This window comes from Gavia stellata, chromosome 25 (assembly GCF_030936135.1).
Source record: "Gavia stellata isolate bGavSte3 chromosome 25, bGavSte3.hap2, whole genome shotgun sequence".
Taxonomy (NCBI): domain Eukaryota; kingdom Metazoa; phylum Chordata; class Aves; order Gaviiformes; family Gaviidae; genus Gavia; species Gavia stellata.
Window position 1 is genome coordinate 225,087 of NC_082618.1, and position 26,280 is coordinate 251,366.

General features: G+C 52.6%; 1 protein-coding gene across 1 annotated transcript; it reads left to right on the forward strand.

Annotated features, from left to right (window-relative positions):
* The first annotated feature begins 5,063 nt into the window (after positions 1-5,063).
* Positions 5,064-8,329, forward strand: LOC132319202 (sperm acrosome membrane-associated protein 6-like). The gene is given in 8 exon segments (XM_059829479.1): positions 5,064-5,337; positions 5,878-5,952; positions 6,315-6,383; positions 6,605-6,628; positions 6,715-6,792; positions 7,058-7,161; positions 7,676-7,829; positions 8,157-8,329. Coding segments are annotated over 8 exon segments (951 nt in total).
* The last annotated feature ends 17,951 nt before the right edge of the window (positions 8,330-26,280 follow it).

Sequence of the window (26,280 nt, forward strand, 5' to 3'; positions counted from 1 at the left end):
TGCTTCCTCCTGTTTATTTATCAACCCCTTAAGACCCCATTTCTAAGACAACCTCAGTTCTACATTTTTTCTTTCCAGTCCAAAAACACTTGAGAGGTAGAATCACTTGTAACACAGTTGCTATTACGCAAAAAGACAGGACTTTCACACTGTGATACACTCTGCTAGATTATCTCACGTCATAATTCAAAACAGCACTTATGAAACAAAGTGAAGTTCTTCACGTGAATTTTTGCCCGAAATTGTACAACACCTTTTTAAAGGAGATTGTGGAGTTTAGAACCTAAATCCTGAGTACAAGCCTGTGTCTTGTGTTCCCAGTCTCTTTGACACTGCTCACCCTTTGGTTGGGTTGCGCTAAAACACAAATGGAACTACATTGATTTTCTGGGGGTGAAGACCATAGAATTATAGAATCAGTTAGGTTGGAAAAGACCTTGAAGATCATCAAGTCCAACCCTAAACTTAGCACTGCCAAGTCCACCACTAAACCATGTCCCTAAGTGCCACATCCACAGGGCTTTTAAATACCCCCAGCGATGGTGACTCAACCATTTCCCTGGGCAGCCTGTTCCAATGCTTGATAACCCTTTCAGTGAAGAAAATTTTCCTAATAGCCAATCTAAACCTCCTCTGGTGCAACTTGAGGCCATTTCCTCTTGTCCTATCGCTTGTTACTTGGGTACAGCCTCCTTTCAGGTAGTTGTGGAGAGTGATAAGGTCTCCCCTGAGCCTCCTCTTTTCCAGGCTAAACACCACCAGTTCTTTAAGCCGCTCCTCATAAGACACTTGTGCTCTACACCCTTCACTAGCTTCATTGCCCTTCTCTGCACATGCTCCACCACCTCAATGTCCTTCTTGTAGTGAGGGGCCCAAAGCTAACACAGGATTCGAGGTGCGGCCTCACCAGTGCCGAGTACAGGGGCACAATCACTTCCCTGCTCCTGCTGGCCACACGGTTTCTGATACAGGCCAGGATGCCATTGGCCTTCTTGGCCACCTGGGCACACTGCCGGCTCCTATTCAGCCAGCTGTCAACCAGCACCCCCAGGTCCTTTTCCGCCAGGCAGCTTTCCACCCACTCTTCCCAAAGCCTGGAGCATTGCATGCGGTTGTTGCGACCCAATTGCAGGACCCGGCACTTGCCCCTGTTGAACCTCATCCAATTGGCCTCGGCCCGTCGATCCAGCCTGTCCAGATCCTCTGTAGAACCTTTCTACACTCAAGAAGATCAACACTCGCGCCCAACTTGCGTCATCTGCAAATGACCAGGCTCAAGATCGTGAATATCCTGTTACTAGGAATTATGGGCATGTTCATAACATACCTGGATGGATCGGGATATGCATCCGGTTGTATCTAAAGCCCCAGACTCCCACCTCTCTACTCTTTGGGTATACCCACTCCTCTCAAGAGGGGACCCAGGCATCTGGGACCTGCCTAGGAACCCCACTGTCCCCTGGGGACCCAGTCGCCCGGGCTCCGCCTAGGAACCCTGCTGTTCCCTGGGAACCCAGTCGCCCGGGCTCCGCCTAGGAACCCTACTTCCCATCAGCAAGCGATGTCCAGCCATTGCCTGGGAAGCAGGGTCTCAGCACGCGTCGCGGTTGCTCCGGCAGACAAATGCCTTAATGACAAATGCCCCCTCCCCTCCTCCTTTCTCTCAGCTTCTATTGCTGAGCATATGGCTTGGAATACCCCTTTGGTCAGCTGTCATGCCTATGCCCCCTTCCAGGCTCTTGCCCACCCCTCAGCCTACTGGCCTTTGAGGCAGGGGAGGGGCCACTTGGTAGAGATGGCCTTGATGCTGTGGGAGCATTGCTCAGCAGTAGACAAAACACTGCTGTGTTATCAACACCTTTTGAGCTACAAACACAAAGCACAGCACTATGAGCTCTGCTATGGAGAAAGTGAACTCCTTCCCAGCCAGTCCCAGCACAGCCTTACATGGTCTGTCCTAGCCCCCCTGCACACAAAGTGTTGCCTAAGAAAAAGCTCCAATGTAGAGATGTCTTCCAAGAAATGCACAATAGGACTTGACTGACCGTGGCCTCACCTGTAGAAGTGGCGCTCCTGCTAGAAGAAACCAGACCAAACTCTCTGCAAGCAGCAAAGTTGCAACAAAAGTGTGCAAACTCAGCTAATAAATATGCCTTAAGGGCGCTTGCCCAGGGGTTTTGTGTGTACAAATGCTCAAAAGTGAACGGTAACAGATGCTATCATGGCCAAAGCCAATAGGTGATGGAAACCGTAAAAATGAATATGTGAGTAGCCTTCAGATTCCTTACAAGAAATCAAGAGTTGCAACACGGGGGCCTACTCATGCTCCCAGCTGAGACCCACCTTGATTGCTGGCAATAAAAAAGAAGTTTTGGCTAGTGCGTACTTAGAAACATAGAATAGTTTGTGTTGGAAGGGACCTTCAAAGGTCATCTAGTCCAACCCTCCCTGCAATGTGCAGGGACATCTTCAACTAGACCAGATTGCTCAGAGCCCCATCCAACCTGACCTTGAATGTTTCCGGGGATGGGGCTTCTACTACCTCTCCGGGCAACCTGGTCCAGTGGTTCACCACCCTCGCTGTAAGAAAGTTCTTCCTTGTACCTATGTTCTTTGAATTCATAACCATTACCCCTCATCCTGTCACTACAGGCCCTACAAAAAAGTTTGTACCCATCTTTCTTATAAGCCCCCTTTAAGTACTGACAGGCTGCAATAAGGTCTCCCCAGAGCCTTCTCTTCTCCAGCCTGAACAACCCCAACTCTCTCAGCCTTTCTTCATAGGAGAGGTGTTCCAGCCCTCCAATCATTTCTGTGGCCCTCCTCTAGACCCGCTCCAACAGGCCCATGTCTTTCTTGTACTGAAGACTCCAGAGCTGGATGCAATACCCCAGGTGGGGTCTCACCAGAGCGGAGCAGAGGGGGCAGAATCACCTCCCTTGACCTGCTGGCCACGCTGCTTTTGATGCAGCCCCGGATATGGTTGGCTCTGTGGGCTGTGAGCTGTCGCAACCCGAGTCCTAAAACCCTGGGTTAAAGGACAAGTTGTGTTTAGATATCGTGATCCCCCGCAGACAAATAAAGGCAAGCTTAACACCAAGCGACCAGGAGATTCCACAGAAATCCTTTATTGGTTGCAGACAAAAGTAACAGAATATCCCTGACCACCTCTGTAGTTATATAATTCCCAAATGACAAGGAAAGGAAACGAGAAAGGATAAAAGCAAACAAGAGAAAACAAGAGAGAGAAAAGAAGAGATATCACCACCCTAGGTTCCAGCAATGTCTTATCCTGCAACGGCTTGTTTAAGGCATATCTAATAGGCCACACATCCCGTTTGTTACGGCCACACATCCTGTTTGTTACATGAGCGCACGTTGCTGGCTCCTGTCCAGCTTTTCATTCACTAGTACTCCAAATCTTTCTCCACAGGCAGCTCTCATTCCCTTCATCCCCCATTGGTGACCAACAGGTCCAGTATTACATCCCCTCTGGTAGGGCCGTCTATTACCTGGCTTAAGAAGTCATCCTCGATGCACTCCAGGAGTCTCCTGGATTGCCTACAGCTCCCCGTGTGCTAATTTTCCAGCAGATGTTGGGGTGGTTGAAGTCCCCCAGCAGGACGAGAACCTGCGAGCGTGATGCCTCCTGTAGCTGGAATAAGAAGCCTTCATCAACAGGCTACCCTTGATCAGGCGGCCTGTAGTAGACACCAACCACAAGGTTCCCTTTGTTCACTCGGTCTCTAATTCTTACCCATAAGCTTTCAACCTGCTCATGGCTGTTCTTCAGAGACAGCTCTTCACAATCTATCCATTTCGTGACATAGAGGGCAACCCCTCCGCCCCTCCTTCCTCGCCTGTCCCTTCTGAACAGCCTGTAGCCATCGATAGCTGCACTCCAGTCATGGGATTCATCCCACCAAGTTTCAATAATGGCAACTAGGTCATCGCTTTCTTGCAGCACGGTGACTTCCAGCTCCTCCTGTTTGTTGCCCATGCTGTGTGCATTGCTGTAGAGGCACTTCAGCTGAGCTGTCGGACATGTCACCTTCTTAGAGGAACACCCCTTAATTCCTTTGAGGTATTTCACTGGTGTTTCCCTGTTGGCTCCTATTACCTCAGGAGCCCCTGGCTTATGTCCGTAGGACTTCAAGTGTGCTGCAGTGTACCCAGCACGTCTCAGAGCAACAGGCTGAGGGCCCTCGCTAGCACCCCGTCCCTCTAACCTTGGCGGGTTATCCCACAGTTTGTCAAGGGTAAGCCTGATATTATCCCCTTCCCCCTTCAAGTCGAGTTTAAAGCTCACAAGAGAGCTGCTGGCTCCTGGTGGGTCTCTCCACTGCCCTGGCGTTTCCTCGCCTCAGGAATCCCCTCCGTGCGCCAAGATCTGCCCCTCTGCTGCGGATCAGGCGGGCTCCGAGGCAGCCTGCCTTGGCGGGGGAGTATGAAGGTATTCAGGGGATGGGATATGAAGGAATGAAAAGGAGAAGCCTTGCATAGGTTTCAAGGAAGGGGATTTGGGAACTGCAAGAGACTGGACTGGGGGTGCTGATGGGACAGGATTATAGGGGGTGAAGCTGAGGAATTAGACATCTAAATAGAGGGGATTTGGGGACACCAAGTAATGTGACTGGCAGGGACTGAAGGCAGACGATTTGGGGAGACCAAAATGAGGGACTGGGAGCCCCTTCTCCAGCCCACACACCCCAGGGGACCCGTGTGTCTGGGTATACCCACTCCTCTCAAGAGGGGACCCAGGCATCTGGGACCTGCCTAGGAACCCCACTGTCCCCTGGGGACCCAGTCGCCCGGGCTCCGACTAGGAACCCTGCTGTTCCCTAGGAACCCAGTCACCCGGGCTCCGCCTAGGAACCCTGCTGTTCCCTGGGAACCCAGTCACCCAGGCTCCGCCTAGGAACCCTGCTGTTCCCTGGGGACCCAGTCGCCCGGGCTCTGCCTAGGAACCCCACTGTCCCCTGGGGACCCAGTCACCCGGGCTCCGCCTAGGAACCCTGCTGTTCCCTGGGAACCCAGGCATCTGGGTGCTATTCTTTGGAGATATGGCGTGGTGGTGGGTGCCCCTGATGCTGGTGCTGGCTTCCTGGCCCCCTGGAAACCAAAGCATCCAGGCAGGGGGACCTGGCTTGTGGCAGTGGGTGGCCTTGGTGTCCTGGCTCCCTGCGGTGCACTCCTGCCTGCTCTGCTTTGGGCCCCCCATTCAGCGGGCACGGCTCTGCCGGGACATTACTGGGGCTCCCCCCAAGGACCCCCGCCATCAACACTGCCTTGAGGCCCTCGTCCAGGCTGCTGTGCCACTCGCTTCTGTCACTGTGGGTGCGTCATGGGACCCCAGGGACACCCAACCCGACAGGGCCCCTGCCCAAGGACCCCCATCCTGACTGGCACCTCCATCCCACCAGGGACCTCCATCCCAAGGGGGATCACCACCCTGAACAGGACCCCAGAGCCCTCTGCGGTTCCCCACTTCAACCAAGGCCCTCACACCGACACTGGCCAGCATCCCGGGCAGTTGGGGACCCACACCAGACAAGCACCCTGGGGACTCCAAACCATGCCAGGGTCTCCCCAGTCCTGACCTGGACCCCAGGGACCTCTGGGAACCCCAGCCCTGCCTGGGACCCTTAGAATCACCCAACCCTGACCAGGGACACACTGGCGACTCCCCGGGACCCCCTGGCTCTACCTAGGACCTCAGGAATCCCCAGGGATACCTGACCCTTCCCAGCATCCCTAAACCCTGATCAGGACTCCAGGAAGCCCCGGAAACCCCCAGCCCTTACTGCACCCTCCCATCCCTGAACCTCCAACCCCAACCCTGTGCTGGTCCCAGTGCTCCTGTCTCCTTGGTCCCAGGGTCGGGGCAACGCGAGGCACTTCGGGAGATCATCATGGATGCCCTGCATTTTCTGGAGAAGCAGAAGGACATGAGTGAGCAGGGGACGTGGCACGTGTGAGGGGGGAGGGCCAGGACATGGGGCATGGGGGATGGGATGTGGAGGCCTTGAAGGCGGGGGGGCGGGGGGGCGGGGGGGGGTGGGTGGTGTGTGAAATATAGGCTATATGGAGGTCTGGGGGCTGTAAGGGGATATTTGGGGAATCCTGAGGGTATATGGGCTTCAAGGTATACAGCTTCTGGGTTTTTGTGATGGGTTATTCGGGGATATATGGGACTCCACGATGGATATGTGCGGTCGAGGCGAGTTGTACAGGGGATCTGTGGGGTCCGGGGAGGGTTTATGGGGATACGGGAGAGGGCACATTGCCTCACCTGGACATCTGGGACACCCCAGAGCCCTTTGAGGTGTCTCTGCAGGAAGCCGTCAACATCATCTGGATGAAGCTGAGCAAGCTGGAGGAAGGTATGGGGCCAGTGGGCACACCCACCCAGGACTCCCACCCTGGGGAACCCCTGCCACCCCCACTCAAGGGACGATCACAGAGACCCCCACCCTGGGCACCCCGATCCTGGAGAAACCCCCAGGGACCCCATCAGGGCTGGACAAGTGCTAGCCCTGACAGCTCATCACAGGGATGTGGATCCCCAGTGATCCCCAGCCTAATGCTGCTTCCTCCCCACCAGCTCCAGCCTGTGTCCCGCCCTGTGGTGAGTGCCCATCCCTCTGTCTTGCCACCCCCTGTCCCCTAGTACATCTCCCATCCCCCTGGGACCGCCAAGTCTCTCCCTCCCAGGGTACCAGCCAGCCGCCCGCGTCTTCCAGTGTGCTACCTGCCGCCTCGTGGACTGCCAGTTTCCCCTGGACTGCCCAGGTACGGGGGCCGTGGTAGACCCAGGCGTCCAGGCTGGGCTAAGCCCCAGCCCGGAGCTGGCTGCGGCCAGGGCTCTGGGGGCAACCCTCATTCCTCACGTGTGGGCACGCCTGCCGGGCCCACCGTGAGCACACAAGACTGTGCCAAGGTGCATGCCCACCCATCCCCACTGTGAGCGCATGAGCACGTGCAGTCGCACAGGAGCGCAATTATTCCTCTAAGTGCATGAGCAGATGTGAACTCACACGTCTGTCAATGCTCCCAGTGCAGGACATGCGGGCCCGCACGGATGAAGCCATCACACTGCACTGCGACGTGCCCTTTGCCACCCCGCCTGATGTGCCCGTTACCTGGATGTTTGCCAAGGATGTGAGTTTCACATGCATGTGCAAGGGTGTACACAGACATTCGTGAGAGGACTGGGCATGGTTAGCGAGGCCCACGTGCACACAGCTGTGCACTTGGCGTGAGGACTATCAACAGATACAGGCGTTGCTTATACAGTAGATAGGTGTGCTGTAAGGAGAATGTGTGTAAGCATGCACAGGATGCAAGCAAGTGCTCACCCACGTGAAGGGCGCTCGCAAGCAGGAGGCAGGTCACTCGTGTGTTTGCAGATTCATAGGCCCTTGTGTGCACATCCGTGTGAAGGAAGTGACTTTTGCGTATGCTCCGCTTGTGCACCCCCCTGTGCACACACACAGGGCACGAGGAGCACATGTGGGACATGAGGTGCACGCACATGCATGAGAAAAGGGTACCAGAAGCATGACAGGGTCGTGACAAGCACAGGTGCAGGACACGGGTGCCTTTGCATGCACGTGCATGCTGTTCCATGTACCTGGTGGAGCAGGCTGTGCTGATGTCTTCCCCCATGCCCCAGCTGCGCACACAGGATCTGGCGCTGTTTGAGGAGCTGCAGGGGAGTGCAGAGGGACCTCTCAGTCTGACCCTCCAGGACCCCACGCCAGGAACCATCGCCTGTCGCCTGGGCGTCCTTTCTGAGCCCTTGGTCCGCAAGTACTTCTACCTCAATGGTGCGTCCAGACACCAGAGTGCCCTGGGGGCAGTTAGCAGCGTGGGCTGGAGCGGGACCCCAGGCACCTGGGTCCATGGGAGGGGGGGTGCATGGGGCTGTGAGCAGGGTGCCAGGACACCCGGGTCCCTGGTGGACAGGTGGAGGGAATAGGTGTTCCCTGATGCCTGGCTCCTCCGGGGGTGCTGGGGCACGTGGGGTGGAGCAGGGACCCCCAGACGCCTGGGTCCCTGCGGGCAGTGAGGTCTGTGGCTGGAGCAGGTGCCTTAGGGATACCTGGTCCCTGGGGGGCACTGCCCCATCACCTGAGGTGCCTGGGTCCCCACAGTATCAGAGGGAAGCGTGGAGGCAGAGCAGGGACTCCAGGCTCGGTTCAGAGCTGTGCTGCGCTGGCCCCAAGGCAGGAACCCCTGGCACCACATGGCAGCGCTGGAACTGGGGCTGGCACTTGGCTCCATGGCGCTCGTGCTGCTGCTAGCGTGAGTCCTCCCGACCTGGTAAACCTTACCCTCCAAATCCCCATGCTTCTGGGGCTCCCCGCAGACCAGCATGGGACTCCCAAACCCCCCTGGACCCTCAGTCCCTCAGGATTCCCTACAAATGCGAGGGGACCCGAGTGTCCCAGCTGGGCCATAGGCTGCCGGGACTCCTAAACTCACAGGGCCCCCCCTGGGACTCCCATTGTCTTCTGGCCCATTCCGGGACCCCTCCCTTGCACCCAGGACCACTCCAGGCTGCCTTGCTTCCCCCAGATTCCCCTAATTGCCCCTGACACCCTGACACTTCCCTCCATTTTCCCCAGAACCCCCACTGTCCCTTTGTGGGTCCCAGTTACAGCCAGTTGACCCCACTTGCCCCCAGGGTCCCACACTTTCACCCTTAGACCCATCAGTTGCTCCCAGGACACCCCAGTTGCCCCATGATTCCACACCCACCCTCAGATGGGGATATAGGGTCTCCTCCCCTTTCTTCCTCTTTCTCCCTTCCTCTTTCTGCCTCCCAGGGCCACGTGGCAATGCCGGAGCCTCCCAGACCTCAGTGACCCTCGCACATCCCACAGACCTGGACAACAGGGTCCCCCAGGGGATTCCAGATGCCTGGATTCACCCTAGGGGAGCTTCACGCCTGGATCAAGGACCTGAGGACCAACATTCTACAACTGCTTTTCTTGCATTGGGGGTGGCATGTGCAAACGGGAACAGCCTAAAGACAGAACCACAGAGTTCTGAAAACCTGGATCATGCTGGAGATCGAGATCTGGGGGTCTTGGGCTTGCACACAGAACTTCATGGGCTTACATACAGAAAACCTGGCTACTGGGCACTGCATAAGCAGTCCAAAATAGAGTTCCAATGCGCCTGACCCTGCATTTCAACAGCTAGCACTAAGGGAAGGTCAGACTGCTACCTGTAGGAAAGCTTTCTCTTGATACTGATGTATCAAAGATACTCATGGATAATAATGCCTTTATATGTCGTGGCCACTACAAATGCCAAGTTACTTCCTCCTCTGATTGTTTGCCTTCACGTGAATTTGTGTCCAAAATCGTACAATATCTTTTTAAAGGTATTTTAAATAAAAGGAAAAATTAAACCAAGAAACCCAAAGAACAAAGAGAACAAATTCTCAAGAATTTTCATGGCTCGGGATTATCCATATTTTACAAACTCTTAAAAAGCATTTGAGAAAGTCGCGTGTTCATAGACAATAGAAGAGAAAGACAAAGGTGATCTCCCGGAGTGTATTATCTCCCTTTTCCTTTGTTGCAATAATTACTGCACTCAATCTTCTCTGCAGAGCTATAGAAATATTTATTAGTTTCAATATTGGTATGAACTTCAAGTGCATTTAGGAGAGAAATACAAGAATAAGACAGGTGGTTCTGTCAGTCTTGACATTTTTTTGCAGTGCAACAGGCACTTAGGAAAGGCAATGAAAGAAAGAAAAACACGAGGTAACCTGCATATAGCTTAGGTAGTGTGGTGGCCTCCTCCTGCTCCCAGCCAAGAGCCACCTTTATTGGTGGCAATAAAAAAGGGGGTTTAGCTAGTGCGTACTTCAGCTGCCTTCTTTCTGGTACCCGCACACAAACAAGAAGAAAAGAAAAACGCAAGCCAATCCATTTTGGCAACAATTTGGCCACCCGGGCGGGACTCTGTGGATATTCTATACCAATTTGGTATTGGTATTAGAATTCAAATATTTGTATTGGTAAAGGTATTATGTATATTTGTTATTAATATATAATTATATTTGTCTTTATTAAATAATAATTATATTTGTTGGGGTTTTTCTATATATAAAAAAAAATATATCTATAGAATGGTGCTAACAAAATTGTTTAAGAGTAAGAGTGCGGGGAATTTAACTATTGATGAGAAAATACCAGAAATGTCACCTTTGGAATGTTTGTTAGCACACTGGAATAAGCTGCATGAGGGACAATTATCTTTTGCATTTATTTGATATTTGATATTCTATACCTATTTGGTATTGGTATTAGAATTCAAATATTTGCATTGGTTAAGATATTGTTTATATTTGTTATTTAAATATATATAACTATAATATTTATATTTGTTTAATAGTATTTATATTTATTATTTTATATATATAAATATATAAAAATATAGACATATAGAATGGTGCTAACAAAATTGTTTAAGAGTAAGAATGTGGGGAATTTAACTATTGATGAGGCGTCACCTTTGGAATGTTTGTTAGCACATTGGAATAAGCTGCATGATGATTTGAGTAGGAGCCAAATGATTGAACATTGTAATCACTGGTGGCCTTTATATGTTTTAGAAGACCAGGAAAAGTGGCCAAAGAATGAGACTTTGAATTATAATACTATCTTGCACTTAATGTGGTTTTGTAGAAGAGAAGGAAAATGGAAAGAAATACTGTATGTGGATTTGTTCTTTTATTTAAGGCAGTGAACTGATTGGCAGAAGGAGTGTAAGTTGATAGGTCGAGATAATTTAGTGATGGTTTTAGCTGTTGAAAAGATATGTGAAAGTCCCGTTTTCTGTTGTTGATTTAATGGCATGAAAACAGGCAGCAGGAGTGTACAGAGAAGATCTGGAAAGGGTAGCTAGTGTTGTGGAAGCGGTTATTAGGACTCAGGATCCCGATTGAAATGATTTGCAAGTGGTATTCGATAACTCATTAGACAGCACTGAGAAACAGATGGTGTTAAAGATGGCAAAGGCACAGGCAGAGGCAGCAAGTGTAAGTGGTGTACTGACTGGAACCATAGAACAGAATTTCCCTTTGGGGAATCCCCAATGGGACCCGAATGTTGTGGATCACAGAGAGAAATTGACTCGTTATCAAGGATGGCTACTGTATGGAGTTAAGCATGCACTGCCAAAAGCTAGGAATTGCTCAAAATTACAAAAATGAATCCCCCTCATTATTCCTGGAAAGGTTAAGAACTGCTGCCAGGAAATACACTAATTTGGACCCTGAAAAACCAGAAGAGGCTGTTCAGTTGCCTTCTATCTTTATGGGGCAATCAGCCCCAGATATAAGAAAGAAACTTCAGAAATTGGAAGGGGAAGATTCAAGGGATCTGAATAAGCTGCTTGAAGTGGCATGGAGAGTCTATAATAATCAGGAGAAAGAAGAGGAACAGAAAAAGGAGAAAGAAAGGAAAGTTAGGGAAAACAGGCTGTTGGCTGTTTTAACGGGAAGTTTGATGAGAGGCAGAGAAAGGGGACAAGCGAAGGGAAGAGGAGGTTTTAGGAATTCTGGGGAAAAAGGATTTAATATGACGTTGGGGATGAATCAGTGTGCGTACTGTCGGGAAGAGGGGCATTGGAAAAAAAGATTGCCCCAGATCGAAAACAAATCAGCAGGAGGCTGTGAGAATGATGACTTTGGATGAATGAAGGGGACCGGAGGGGAACCCAGCTGAGCCTCTGGTTACAATTAAGCTAGGAGACTCTGCAGTTGAATTTTTAGTAGATACCGGGGCAACGTATTCTGTTTTGAACACCTATAAAGAGAAATTGGGAAATAAAACTGCAAATGCAATTGGAGCGACCAGGAAACAAGAAGAAAGGCCATTCCTAAAACCCCTGAATCTGAAATTTGGAAATAAGGTAATTACACATGAATTTTATATATATGCCAGAATGTCCGATGACATTTGAGTGGGAGAATCCATAAACAGGACGAAGAACACAATTAACATGGACCAGACTACCACAAGGATTTAAGAATAGCCCGACCATCTTCAGCAATCAACTGGCAAAAGAGCTCGAGATGTGGAAACAAAATAATCCAGAGTTACCTGGTCATCTCTTTTTGCAATACGTGGATGATACACTAATCGCCACCGAGGACAGAGCAACCTGCATAAAGGTAACGATAGACCTTTTAAACTTTCTGGGACTTAATGGGTACAAAGTATCCAGAAACAAAGCACAAGTAGCAAGTCAAGTTGTAATATATCTGGGCTTTGAAATTTCAAAAGCCCAACGACAGTTGGGAACAGACCGAAAAGAAGCCATTTGTAGTATACCAAAACCGAAAAACGTTCACGAATTGAGGGCCTTCCTGGGAATGACTGGATGGTGCAGGCTATGGATCCTGAACTATGGTCTAAGAGCTAAGCCATTGTATGAGGCCCAGAAAGGGACACCTCCCTTTGAGTGGGGCCCAGAACAGCAAAGGGCCTTTAAAGATCTGAAACAGGCCCTGATGACTGCTCCTGCTTTGGGACTTCCGGATTTAACTAAAGATTTCCAGTTGTTTGTCCATGAAAGGCAGCATCTGGCCCTGGGAGTACTGACCCAACGGATGGGAAGCTGGAAGAGACCAGTGGGGTACTTTTGCAAGCAACTGGACACAGTAAGTAAAGGATGGCCGACCTGTCTTCGGGCAGTCGCTGCTGCGGTAATGCCCAGACAAGAAGCCCGAAAGTTAACTCTGGGACGGACAATAGTGGTATATGGACCACACATGGTGGTGACTGTTCTGGAACAAAAGGGGGGTCACTGGCTTTCTCGCAGCAGGATGATGAAGTATCAAGTAATATTGACGCAGCAAGATGATGTGATACTAAAAACAACTAACCTAGTTAACCCTGCAGTTTTCCTGAATTCTGTGCAGGAAGAAGGACAACTGGAACATGACTGTTTAGCTACTGTCGAACAGGTGTATTCCAGCCGACAAGACCTGAAAGACACACCATTGGAGGATCCTGACTGGGAACTGTACACAGATGGTAGCAGCTTTGTGGAAAATGGAGTTCGCTATGCTGGATATGCGGTAACAATGGAGAGATCGATCATAGAGGCTAATGCTTTGCCCAGCAATACCTCAACTCAAAAGGCAGAGCTGATAGCCTTGACGAAGGCATTAGAACTGAGTAAAGAAAAGAAAGTAAACATTTGGACTGATTCCAAGTATGCTTTTGGTGTAGTGCATGTCCATGGGATATTTTGGAAAGAAAGAGGACTATTATCCTCTCAAGGGGCAAACATCAAATGCAAAGAGGAAATATTGAAATTGTTACAAGCAGTCCAGAGACCGACCAAAGTGGCAATCGTGCACTGTAAAGCACATCAATCAGGAAATATGAAAGAACCTATAGGGAACAGATTAGCTGATAGAACAGCTAAAGGAATAGCAAAAAGGAATGCCTTAGAAATGGCATTAATTCCCACACAAAACATGACATTACCAAAAGAGAAACCTAAATATTCGGAGGAAGATGAGAAACTAGGGAAGTTATTAGATGCAAAAAGGAATTTAGCAAGATGGTGGGTCACAGTTCAGGAACAGGTAGTAATTCCCCCACAAACAAAACATAAAGAGTGCAATTAGGGTCCAGAAGCATTAGTCATTTTTTTTCAAGAGATATGTGGTGTCTATAAAAATGCTAGAAATAGCTAAAATGATTTCTGCTAAGTGTGAAATTTGTTTGCGAAACAATCCGGTGCTAAAGAAAAAAAGTTCCAATGAGAACCCTGAAATCGGGAGAGTACAACCTGGAAATTATTGGCAAATTGGTTTTTCAGAATTACCCAGGCAAAAGGGGTATCGATACATTCTGGTGGGGGTTGATACTTTTACAGGATGGCCTGAAGCTTTTCCTTGTCGGACCAATCAAGCAAAGGAAGTCATTAAATGGTTGTTACAAGAAATAATTCCAAGATTTGGGGTACCTATTGAGATATCTTCTGATAGAGGCCCACATTTTGTTGCCGAAATAGTACAAAATATTAGTAAAGTTCTGGGAAATACTTGAAATTTACATACCCCCTGGAGGCCTCAATCAAGTGGAAAAATAGAAAGAATGAATCAGACATTAAAAAGGCAAATTAGCAAAGTATGTCGGGAGATGGAACGATGAAGAATTGAATAGAAAAGTTTCATTTGAGTCCTGTGACAATGTGACCTGATATGCACCAATGATGCTGCTTGGAAAATTCCTTACCCTTCCCATCTTGATATGAATATCAAGGATGCCAATCAATAGATATTCATAGAAATAACCATTGATTATGCCTAGGTATGGAAATTGACAGAAAAGTATAATCTAGAAAGTGATTAATAAAAAGATTGAATTTTATATATATATTCTCTATAAGGGTAACGAGGTAAGATCTATCTCTGATTTAATCATAAACTAGCGATGAACAATGTAGCATTGTGAAGAGGTAGAATTTACTTGTCAAGAGAATGATAACTTGTAGGCCTGGTCAGTAAACCGGGGAAAACTTAAGAAGATTCCAAGAATGGGATTTTGCAACCAACCTGAGCATGCGCAAAGGTTGGGTTCAACTAAAGGACACCATGAGGAAGACTATGGACGACCACCAGAGGACCTTAGACGACCACCTGTGTGCCTGAAGGCGCATGCGTCACGAGCATTTACATATATTAATGAGTTCTCGGAAATTGTATGAACATGTTAATTGTTTCTTGGAAAATATGATGAATATGTATAGTTTGATTGTATATAACTTTTGTAGTGGAGAAACTAAGCACGCACACTAGGTGGAGTGATCCCCTGTGCGTCCAGCGCTGCAATAAAGAAGTGCCTGCCCACCTACATACATTGTGTAGATGAGTTTTTATATTACAGATTTGTAACAACAGGAGGATGGGGCCAGTCTTTTTTCAGTGGTGCCCAGTGACAGGACAAGAGGCAACGGGCACAAACTTGATCATAGGAAGTTCCGTCTGAACATGAGGAGGAACTTCTTTACTTTGAGGGTGGCAGAGCACTGGAACAAGCTGCCCAGAGAGGTTGTGGAGTCTCCTTTTCTGGAGATATTCAAAACGCGCCTGGACGCATTCCTGTGCAATCTGCTCTAGGTGAACCTTCTCTGGCAGGGGGGTTGGACTAGATGATCTCCAGAGGTCCCTTCCAACCCCCATCATCCTGTGATTCTGTGAAATGGCAAACAAGAATGGCTTGCATTTTGTAAGGTGAATCTAAGCACGTAAGGAACATATCGAACGTTGACCCTTCATAAACTAAAATCTTCTCAGAAAATTTTATAGTGTCTACTAAGAAGATGGGGTTTGATGAATTATATAGTGAGAGCAGGGGTTTAAAATCATTTTTACCAGGAATCTTTTCCTCTGTAGGTTGAAGATCTTTCTTTACAATAGAAATGCAATGAGGAAAGGTTTTAAAAAAATTCCTAGCGAAGGGTAAGCAAAAATACTGGATGTCGCTACCTGATGTCACTGTCTGTCACCCAGGGCTACCTGATGTCACTTGCCCTTACTGGGTGCCTTTGTTGCATCTTGTGCCACGTGCAGAGGCTTTGCAAGCAGCATCTATGCAATTTAGCCAAACAAACTGCTTTACACTTTCAGTAAACGCAAAAGATAGGACAGAGTAGCAAGATGTTATGTGAGGTGAAGTATCCCTGAAGGACATACTTCGGAGTCTTTGCTGGCCAGGCAGGCTTCTGCCAGGAGGTGAAGGATGGGGGTCCGCTGCTCCATGCACTGGGCTGATCTGAAGTCGTGCTGAGTCACTGTCTTCCAACTCATTGGTTTTTTCCATTAGGATTTTTACATCTTTTTATGTTGATTTCCTCCTCTTGAAGTCCTGAGGTCCTCACTATGCGGGTTACAACAATGCAACCTCCCTCTGCATTTTACCTTTCTCCCCTTGAAGCTTTTGCCCTTCCTGTTTTCTCCCCCATGCTGACTGGGAGCAGGGCAGGGGGCGGGGCAAGCAAGTGTGTGGGGCTGAGCTGTGGGGCTGGTGATAATCCACAGCACTAACTGTGTTATAACTAAGACCAAAACTGTTCAGCCATTAATTAGCTGACGAGCTGTTAAGAACCTACAGGCATGGCACCGCCTTGAGGAGGGTCAGCCTGGTCTTTGTAGCTGGAACAAGAGGATGAGAGGAAACGGCCTCAAGTCACGCCGGGGGAGGTTTAGATTGGATATTAGGAAACATTTCTTCACTGAAAGGGCTATCAGGCATTGGAACAGGCTGCTCGGGGAAGTGGTTGAGTCACTGTTCCTGGAGGTATTGAAAAGAGGTGTAGATGTGACACTTAGGAACATGGTTTAGCGGTGGACTTGGCAGAGTTGGGTTTACGGTTGGACTCGATGATCTTAAAGGTCTTTTCCAACCTAAATGATTCTATTCTATTCGAAGAGCATTATAGAGAGCCGGGGGTGGCCTGTGGGACTATGCACAATTCACTAACTCACGGTTAGGGGAAGGGTCGAAGGTGGGGACAGCGGAGGAGAGGGGAGGAACACGGGGTGGAAAATGAAGAGGAGGATGAACAGAAAGGGTGAGGCTCATGTCATCAGTGGCAGTCAGTATTTCTGTCTGACAGCCCTGTGCCTGCTCACCGCAGTGCATCCTAGCTTATGATATCCTTTCTTAAGTCTTCGTCTGTGTAATTTCACTCTCTGTCCCAGGTGTGCGTGCTGCTAGGTCCAACTGCCAGCAAGTGGAGAAGAGGCTACAGGTCCCAGGGCTCATAGCTCCAAGTGTCAGCAGCTGGACAGACTGACATGTGTGCGTACATGTGTCAGGTCCAAGGACCAGTCATGGGAAGGACCTGGCTGCGTTTATATTTTTCCCTAGCGCATTTAACCTCATTTGTGTGGGTGTATTATATGCACAGTTCGCCAGCAAATTTCACACCGGATTAGCCTGCGAGCAGGGAGGGAAATCTGTATCTGGAAAGGCTCAAAGCCTGAGCCCAATGTGGGTAGGGGAGCCCGGAGTCTGGGAATGGGTATTAGGCAGGCTGAGAGCCTGGGTTAATCTTTGGGGGATCCAGGAGTGCGCGGGCGCTTGGGGGACGAGCTGGTGACTGCACGCATCTGTTTGCTGGCAACCGTCATCAAACCGGACTAGCTGGCGAGCAGGAGGAGACGCACACGCCAAGTGAGAGGGCTCAGGATCCGGGCAAGGATGTTAGATGGACAGAGGGCCCACGCTGACATTTGAGGGATCAGTGAAGGTGGGTGTGCTTGTGAATCCAGAGAGTGATAGCACGTGCGTTTTCACTGGTGAACTTCAGTCCTGTTTAGCCGGAGAGGAGGAGCGGGACTTGCCTGTCCCCACTTAGCCTTCACGCAAGTTCTGGTAGTCTTATACGTGGGTGTTGTTCAAGGCAATGCTCTGCTTGTGGCAGTCGGTGGGGCTGTCCGTATTAGTGTCTCCTGTATGCTTCTCTGTGTGCGTGTGTGCGCGCGCGCGCGCGCGTGTGTGTACACCTCTGTGGGGTACACACTCGGCCATCCTACTGGCCGATCCTGCAAAGGAGAAAGCAGCAGCCCCATTCATCGGCCTGGGACAGAGAATCCTCAGGGCGCACCAGGATGGCCTCCAGTGGCTGGAGAGCAGGAATCCTGGCGTGCCTCAGTCTGGTGGAGGCAGCAGCTTTCTGACATCATTTAACATATGTCCTTTGCAGGAACTTACCCAGTTTGGGAGACATATTGGGTGACAAAAAACAGTAGGACTTAAGACAATGACCTCCACTAATTGCCAGTGAAAACTCTGGACTGAATGGAGTGCAAGTGGGATTCGTCTTTCCTGAATTTTGCCATCTGAAAGTTTGCTTTTGAGGTTAGGTACAGTCAACGCCGCAGGTTGATTGTCCCCTTTCATGGTGTCCAATCTCCAACATTTTCTCATTTTGTTACACTGTAAGTTTAACCTCAAGCTTAAACTTGCTTGCACATCCAAACATATTTTAACACAGAAAACAACCCAGAGGCGTGTGATAGCTCATTTTTTTTCCTTTGCTGTAGCTCTGGAAATTAAAAAAGAAATAAACAAACATACATATCTATATAGAAGTGGACGGAGCTACGAACACATGAGAGTTCTTTTCCAGGGAAGTCAGAGGTGAATGAGAGCTTCTGTAAGCAGTGACACTCTTGCCAGTAGGTCAAGGGAGGTGATCCTTCCCCCGTACTCAGCACTGCTGAGGCCACACCTGGAGCACTGTGTCCAGTTGTGGGCTCCCCAGTACAAGAGAGACATGGACATTCTCAAGAGAGTCCATCAAAGGGCCACGAAGATGATGAAGGGACTGGAGCATTTGTCCTATGAGGAGAGGCTGAGAGAGCTGGGACTTCTCAGCCTGGAGAAGAGAAAGCTTGAGCAGGGGGTTGGACCAGTCGACCTCCAGACGTCCCTGCCAACCTCAACCATTCTGTGATTCTGTGATCTGTGACTGCAGACATCATCAAACAGCGTTTGTCCTCTCTGCTGCCCACCTCAGAAGGCTCTAGAAATCTCTAAAGGCACAAATAAGGAGCAGCTTAGATGCTGTTCAAAGGAGCCCACTTTTATTTGGATCCCAGTGAGATCCGTGTGTTTAAAGAAGACCTTTCGGAGCCACCCGTCAAGCTCTCCGTCTCTTAGACTGCAGATGAGAGGACTGATGCAAAATGTTAAGACAGTTTAGAAGAGAGAGCATATTGTGTTCAGGTTTCCCATTCTGGTAGCATCTGGTAAGCAATACACCATGTTAAAGTTCCGTCAACAGTTGTAACACCAAACAACGATCAGACGAGACGAGCGGGTGTAAACATCTTTTTGCTCAAAGAGATTTTCAAACCAGAGGAAAGGATGTGAATTGTAGGATGCCAGAAATGGTAGCAATGTGAAGAGAGCATCTCCTCCCATCTGTGGTGAACTCCGCACTGTGGCCAGTGTAGTATCATCACGGGAATGATTAAAGATTAGCATGAGGTTACAAAAGAATTGGTAAATTTCATCAGCAACATAAAAAGTCAGTTTTATCAGGGATAGAAACACTCGGTTAGGATACTAGCCTTACATTTTCATATCCGGCTCCGAGCTTAAAGCAGAAAGTGGCGTTTCCTACTGTGCTGCGGGGGAGAAGCCTCCCTGTTGCTAAAAACCAAGCATAAGACACCCCTGCCTGGAGATAACATTCCCCACAGGCCAAAACACTCAAATTGTAACACTTCTGTGCACCCCCCGCAGAAATGGGCTTCCCGCCGTTCTGAAAGCTGGGAGCAGGGCACCAGGCAGGAGAAGTGGCCCAGAAGATGTCCACAGAGGGTTGGAGATGGTGGTCAGCCAGCAGCAGCGCAATGGTGAGGAGTTCTTGATCACGGTCAAAAAAACAGACCAAGAAAAAACCAGCAAGACAGCAATCTCCACTCCTGAAAGGTTCCCACATCTTAAAAGGGCAAACTCAGCGGAAGACGCTTCATTTTCTTTTCTCTCTTTTCTGCATGAGCTTTTCCTGTTTGGTAGGAGGAAGAGAAGAGATGAAGGGACAAAAAAATATGACTCGTGTTAAGCTCAAATAAATCTCAGACATCTATCATTGCCAAGGGAGAGAGGCAGGGCTCTGGAGTACGCTGAAGGGAACAGAAGGTCCTGGGGGCACGCTGGGATGTGTGAACTCGGGGCTCTGGGACAGCTGGAGAGCAACAGGGAGGTCCCCAGGGAGCATGAGGGCAAGTGTGGGGCTTGGGGCATGCCAAGAGGACTCAAGTGCCCAGGGGCGTCGGGCCTCGTGCCCCCCACGGGGGACACCCTGACCCTGCCGGCCTGGGTGGCGGGTCACAAGGGTGCCCTTTGTGACCCGCCTCTGTGACACCCCGTGGCGCTGCATATGGTCAACGTGGCCCCGGCCCCCACCCCACAGTGTCCAGTAGGACGGTGACGGGACAGGGTGGGAGTGTGGAGCTGGCGAGGAACCCCTGAGCACAGCCCACGTCTTTCCCTGCCATTCTCGGCAGCCCTGCGGTGCTGAGGCATTTCACCAAAGCTTCCCTTTTCCCCACCCCTAGCCCTTTCCTCCATCCCACAGGATGGCGGAGAGACCCCCCAGCTGCCCCAGGCTGGCCTGGGAGGAGAACAGGGCTCCCCAGGAGAGCAGCTCTCCACCGGAGCCCCACGAGGTGTGCGTGCCCAAGCCACTACAGAGCAGTAAGTGAGGGTCCTCGCCGGGCTGGGCAGGGCTGGGGCCAGCGACCGCATCCTGATCGATGCCAGGGTCCTGTTTCCCCAGCACACAGGCAGTGGGGGGGTCCCACGGGCAGGAAGCATGGCACTGCCGCAATGCTGCTCAGGGCTGGGAGCTGGCCCCAGCACAGACTCCCCCAGGGTGGGAGAGAGCAGAGGGGACCCGGCTCCTGCTCTGGCATATGGGTGGCAAGAGGCAGCTGGCCTGGCAGGAGGCAGCAGTGAGGGGGGGATGGGGACCTTTCCAGCCTGTCTGCAAGCGAGTTCCTAAGCCCACGGCACTCATGGCTTTCTGCACCGCGCTGCGCTCCAGCATCGCAGCCCGTCTGACGGGCACCCTCCAGCACAGACACCCACGGGGAGACTGCACCAGGGGAGCGGGCACAGCGCTGGATGGAGGGCAGAGCTCCTTGCTCTCCTCGCATTTGTCTTTGGCCCCTCCCTACAGCCCTCCCTGCTCTCCTCCTTTACTAGGTGACTCCTTTGCTGCATCCTGCTGGCTGGCTCTCTACAGAAAGGAAAAACAGTCCATGCAGTTTATCCAGGCTTTTCTAAAGAGCTCAGAAAAGGTAACCACGGCCATTTCACAACACACATGGTTGCTGTGCCTGTGTCTCCTGATGGGGCCGCCGGCTCTGCTGCCTGCTGCTGGGGCTGCTGGGGAGCTGCTGGCTGCGCAGAGCTGCTCCCCCCAGCTCTCCTGCACAGCACTGCAGCCCCAGTGCTCCAGTCCTGCTGACCAAGCGTCTACCTACTCACGCTCCCCATTTGTCTCTCTGTGCCCCGGCTGCCAGGAGGAGGCCCAGAGGATGCGGTTCCTAGAGACCATCTGTGCCCTGTGCAAAGCTGCCATGCACAGTGGCTTGTCACAGGGCCTGAACGCGTTCTGCCACAGATTTGAGCTGGCAGAGAATATCAAGGTGAGGGGACGCCCAGTGGGTCTGGGGAGGGGGCGCAAGGTCCCCGGGCACTGGCACACTGTGAGGACAGTGCATGGGCAGAGGGAGGGCAGGGACAAGCATGTGCAGACACTGAACTGCCCCGAGGGGATGCGGGTGCCGCTGACAAGCCCTGCCAGCAGAGACCCCAGCACTGGGGGTGGCAGGAGAAACTCTGGGGGCCGGTGCTGGGACGGGGGCAGAGGGTCTCCGCCAGCCCTGCTGCCTGGTGCTGGGTCTGCTGGCACTGCTGGTAGCTGCCAGGTCCCATGCCGGTTGTGTTCTGCAGGTGCTGCTGGAAGAGGAGCCCAGGGACCGCCTGCACACAGCAGTGCGGCAGCAAGCCATGCTTGCCATCGCCGCCTTGAGGTACCTGCCCAGCCCCTGGTTTGGCTGGCACCTCTCCACAGTCTGTGGCCGTGGCCTCTGCCCATCCAGGCAGAGTCCAGTGGTGCCATCAGAGGGCCTCTGCTTTGTCCTGCTCACGGCTTCTTGGGAGGGGGCAGGGGAGGGCAGAGGGATCCCGTACCTCCCCGCCACGTCTCGGCTCTTCCCCAAAGCAGCAGGCGGGAGGCTTGCCTGCCACGACTGTCCTTCGGCCCAGGCCATGTCGAGGAGGGAGGAGATGCCTCCTTGCAGGGCTCCCCGCACACCCTCTATCCCTCTCGGGCACCCCTGCTCCAGAGGTCCGTGTCCACCTGCCCAAGGCATCGAGGCACCGCTCCCAGCACCAGTGTCCAACAGGCCCCTCTCTCTCTTTGCAGCAAAGTGGAGATGGTGCTGGAGGGCAAAAAGGAAAGCCTCTTACAGGCCTGCTTCAGGAGTGTCTTCTTGCTTCCTCCAGCAACGGACAGGCAGGGCCTGGACACTACTCTCTACTTTGAGGTAAGTGCTGGCTGAGCTACAGGAGCCCCCAGTCCCTCTGGGCTGCTCCCTGGCCGCCACATGCTGAGAGACAAGGAGACATGCAAAGCAGGGCAGGGTCTCGGCTTTGCTTCCCCACCCTCATCCCTTCGTCCCCTTCCCATGGGCCTGCCACAGGCTGCTCTGTCCACAGCAGCTTGTCTGCCCCGAGGCCTCCCCTGGGCACCACGAGGCAGCGCGGGTGTCCTCCCTTGGCGTGGGGAGTTCAGATCCGTTGCTGGGGGTGAGAGGGACTGCAGAAAGACTGCCACAACCTTTGACCTCCTTGCAGACCCTGGATGCCATGGACACCATGCTGAAGACGTTGGTGCTCAGCTCTCCTGCCTCCGGCTTCACGGAGCTGCAGACAATCTTACAGGTCTGGCATTGGCAAAGAGTGGGGTTTGCAGGGGCTGTTCCTCACCCTGGAGGGAAGGGAGTTCCCACTCTTGAGTCGGCGGTCCCCACCCCAGTGCCACGCACAGAACACACTGCAGGAAGGGTGCCCAGCTGCCTTGGGGGAGCCAGGGGTTGGCCCACCATGCTCCTCAGGGAGCCCGGTGTCCCCTGGCTGCAGTCAATGGGAACTCCCCTCTTCAGCCTCCTGCTGTGTCACAGCAAAGCCTTGCCCATGGCACTTCTGGGCCAGCTCCGTCCCCAGAGCTTTCCTTGTACCAAAGCAGTGGGAGGTATTTCACCCTTCTCCTTAGGCACTGCAGCGGTGGCAGCTGGTGCTGCTTTTCTCCTGCCTCGCGGTCCCTCGTGCTTTCCTCCCGAGATCCGACCCAGGCAGAGACCCACTGGGACCTGCCTGTCCTGCACAGGGAGCCCAGCACTGAAGCTCTGTACTCCTGGCTTCCCAGGGGTCCGTATCCCCATTGCAGACCCTGCAGGCAGCCTCCTGCCCAAAAGCCCAGCCTTCATGGAGAGGGGACACAGGGCTGTTTTCGGGGGGAGGGCACAGAAGGGAGCAGACGCTGCCCCGGGGCGGCCATCTGCCTACCTGCCTGGCCACAAAGACTGCGCGAGTCCAGCCAGCACTTCAGCAGTGCTGCTTCTGCTGGCGCGGGTGCCAGCTCCCAGGGCACATCAGCAGTTTCTCTCCTCCCAGATGCTGCTGACCTTCACCAACTGCCAGAGCGCAGCTGTGTGTGAGAGGGCCGTGGGGAGGATTGGGAGGCTGAGCGATTTGCTGGCCAGCTGTTCCTCAGTGGAGGTAAGGAGCCAGGCACCCTCCAGCCAGGCTGTCTCCCCTTCCCTGCATATGGGAGCAGCCTGCAGCTCAGAGGTGCCTGTGAGGCAAGCCTGGGCACCGCTTGAGGCATTCAGCAAGGCTCTGCCCTGGAGCGAGGCTCTTGGTTTCTTTCTTTTTCCCATGGTCTTCTCTCCCCAGTTCCCTCTCTGCCAGGAGTGATCTCGGCCCCCAGTCCTGGGCAGGACAGCACTGCCCAAGGAGCATGGCAGGAGCCCTGGCCTGGCAGCTCTCCCTGCCCGGCTGCCCAGCTAGCTGCTTTGGGAGGGCCCTCCAAAGCTCTGACTCACCGGGGATCCTTCCCCAGGCAGACTCTTGGGTTCAGGGCTTTGGTCGCAGCTGCTGCCCCTCAGCCTTTCTACCTGTCCTGCCTCCCTCGCCCAGGTCTGGAGCAGCTTTGTAGGAGATGATGACAGCCCTGCCTGCCACACATATCCCCATCCTGGGGGATGGGAGATCCATATCCCCATCCTGGGACAGCTGCTGGGACACCTCATCCTTTGCAGCACTTGCAAGAACTGGGAGATCAGCTGGGGGGCTTTGGATGCTCTTCATTACCTCTTCAGATTCATCCTGCAGCAAAAATGTAAGAGAGGCTGTGGTGGGCTGCATCCCTCCACACACAGACATCTCCCCATATGCCTGCTTGTTTCCCGGAGCATTGCATCGGACCGTTCTTGTGCTTGCTGGAGGCTGTCCGTGAAAGTCTGCCAGCTTCCCTGACGTCCTTTGCCCCTCCAGCCAAGCGAGCTGGATCTCGCATCTCAGTTACTCCGACAACGTTTTAGTTGCGTGACTGCATGCAGAGCTCTAGTTCCTTTGCGTTTCCCAGGCCGTGAGCGTTCGCACACGTACACTTGAGGCAGGCGTCTCTCATCCTTCTCCATCACCCTGAGGTCCCTCTTGTTCCCTTTGCCTGTCACCCTTTGCTTTACACCCCTGTCCACCACCTCCTCCCCTGACTGTGGGTCATAACCTCCCTCCTCAGCCATTCCTACTTGAAAGCTCTTTTCACCATTTGGTATCTTGTTGGCAAAGGCGCTGTGTCCTACTGACTCTTCTGTGATCCCCTCCTGTTTAGGCACGACGCTGCCAGAGGATAATCCGGAGCATCCAAAGCGTCAAAGGAAATGGGAAGCTGAGAACACCTCCTGGCTTTCTTTGCCCAGCACCAGAAACGTTACAATGGTAATGAGCTCCTCCCTTGCTGGGCCTGTTGTCCGTGGCATCAGCAGGAGACTCGTGTGAGCAAAGGGATCCAGAATCAGCAGGGTTGGCATGGCCTCGCTGTCCCTGGTGAGAGGGTTGCTGCTGTCCCCGAGCAGGGACTAAAAAGGGCTGCACGCCAGTGTCCCAGCAGCAGCTCCAGCCCTCCTGGCCGCCAGCAAGCCCTGGTTCTCTGTAGGGCCAGCACACTGTGCCCACGACCCCAACCTTCCTCCCTCACGCTGAGGGCCCCCTCTTCTTATCCTCCACCGCGCAGTGACTGCAGCCCCTGCTTCCAGCTTTCCTGTGGGCACTGCTGCCAGCACTGCCGGGCCATCTCTCACCAGAGCTGCTCTCACTGCTCAGCTAAGCAGCACCATCAGGGCACTGAGTGTGACATGTCTTCCCTGCCTTCCTTCCTCCTGTAGGCATTTGGAAAATACCTCCAGCCTTCTGAGAAGACAGACATCGTCCTCGTGGCCATTGAGGCCATGAGGGACTCAAGCATCTATGGCAAGGAGGAGGCGAGCAGCATTCTGGATGTGGCCATGAGAGAACCTGCCTCCTGGCTGACGGAGGTAAGCGGCCTGTGGCTGCCCTGCCCTGCCCTGCCCTGCCCTGCCCTTGAGCCCTTTCAGGCGTTGTTCCTCCCTCCAGCCCTCCCTCCCCAACCCAGGTGCCTCAGGCACCTTGAAGCCATTTTAAGCCAGCAGAGCAGGATGGGAAGGGCAGCAGTTTCAGGGGCAGCTGAGGAAATAGCTGCACTCCAGTGGCAGCACCATCCTCACCTGTGTGCCCTCCAGGTGCCAAACATTGTGAGGTGCATCTATGAAAACACGGAGTGCATCCGCACGGCATCAGCCCGGCACAGCCTGGGCTTGCTGCTTCTGCTGATGACCGACCAGTGCCCCAGGGAAGTGGTCGCGAGCCTGCTGAAGCTCTCTCCATCATGTGACAGGTACTGACCCCAACGGCGTCCGTGGGCTTGTTCCACGTGGGGAGAGGGGCCTGGAGACTTTCCGGCTGCCAGACCCATGGAGAACCACAGGACATCCCCGAGGAGCAGGGCCCTCGACCCCACCCCGCTTTCCAGCCCTGGGGAATCGGCCAGGCCCACAGTAGCCAAAGCTGGCCAAGCCAGGCCAGAGCCCTGCCACAAGGTTCCTTCCTGCCCCACGGGGAACACTATCTCAGCCCCTTCCTGCTTGCCCAGGCAGGGACCCAGGCACTCCAAGCGAGAAGTCGGGAAGGGCCAGGGCTGCAGGACAGCCTGGGTCCTGCGGGGCTGGCCCGGGCACAGTGTGGTGGCCGAGGCAGCCCTGCTGACTGAGCGCTCTGGGCCTGCAGTGCTGCTCTGGCCATGTGGGATGTGATGCTTTCCCAGCCCCACACGTTGGAGAAGGTCTTGAGGGAGCTGCTCAGCAAGTCTCAGGACCAGCAGCTGCGCAGGATGTTCAGCTCCAACACAGACGATGCCTGCATCCATCACTTGGCTGTGAGTGACCAGACCAGTCCTTGCTCATCCTCAGGGCTGTGCCTGCCTCTCCAGGAAAACAGGCACGGCCCTCGCCCCTCCCATCTGCCTCCAAACAGACACCTTCTCCAGGACATATGGACACAGCCCCTTAGGGCCAGCAGGGACCTGCCCAGCACCAGGTTCCCTTCTGCCAACCACGCAGGGCCAGCC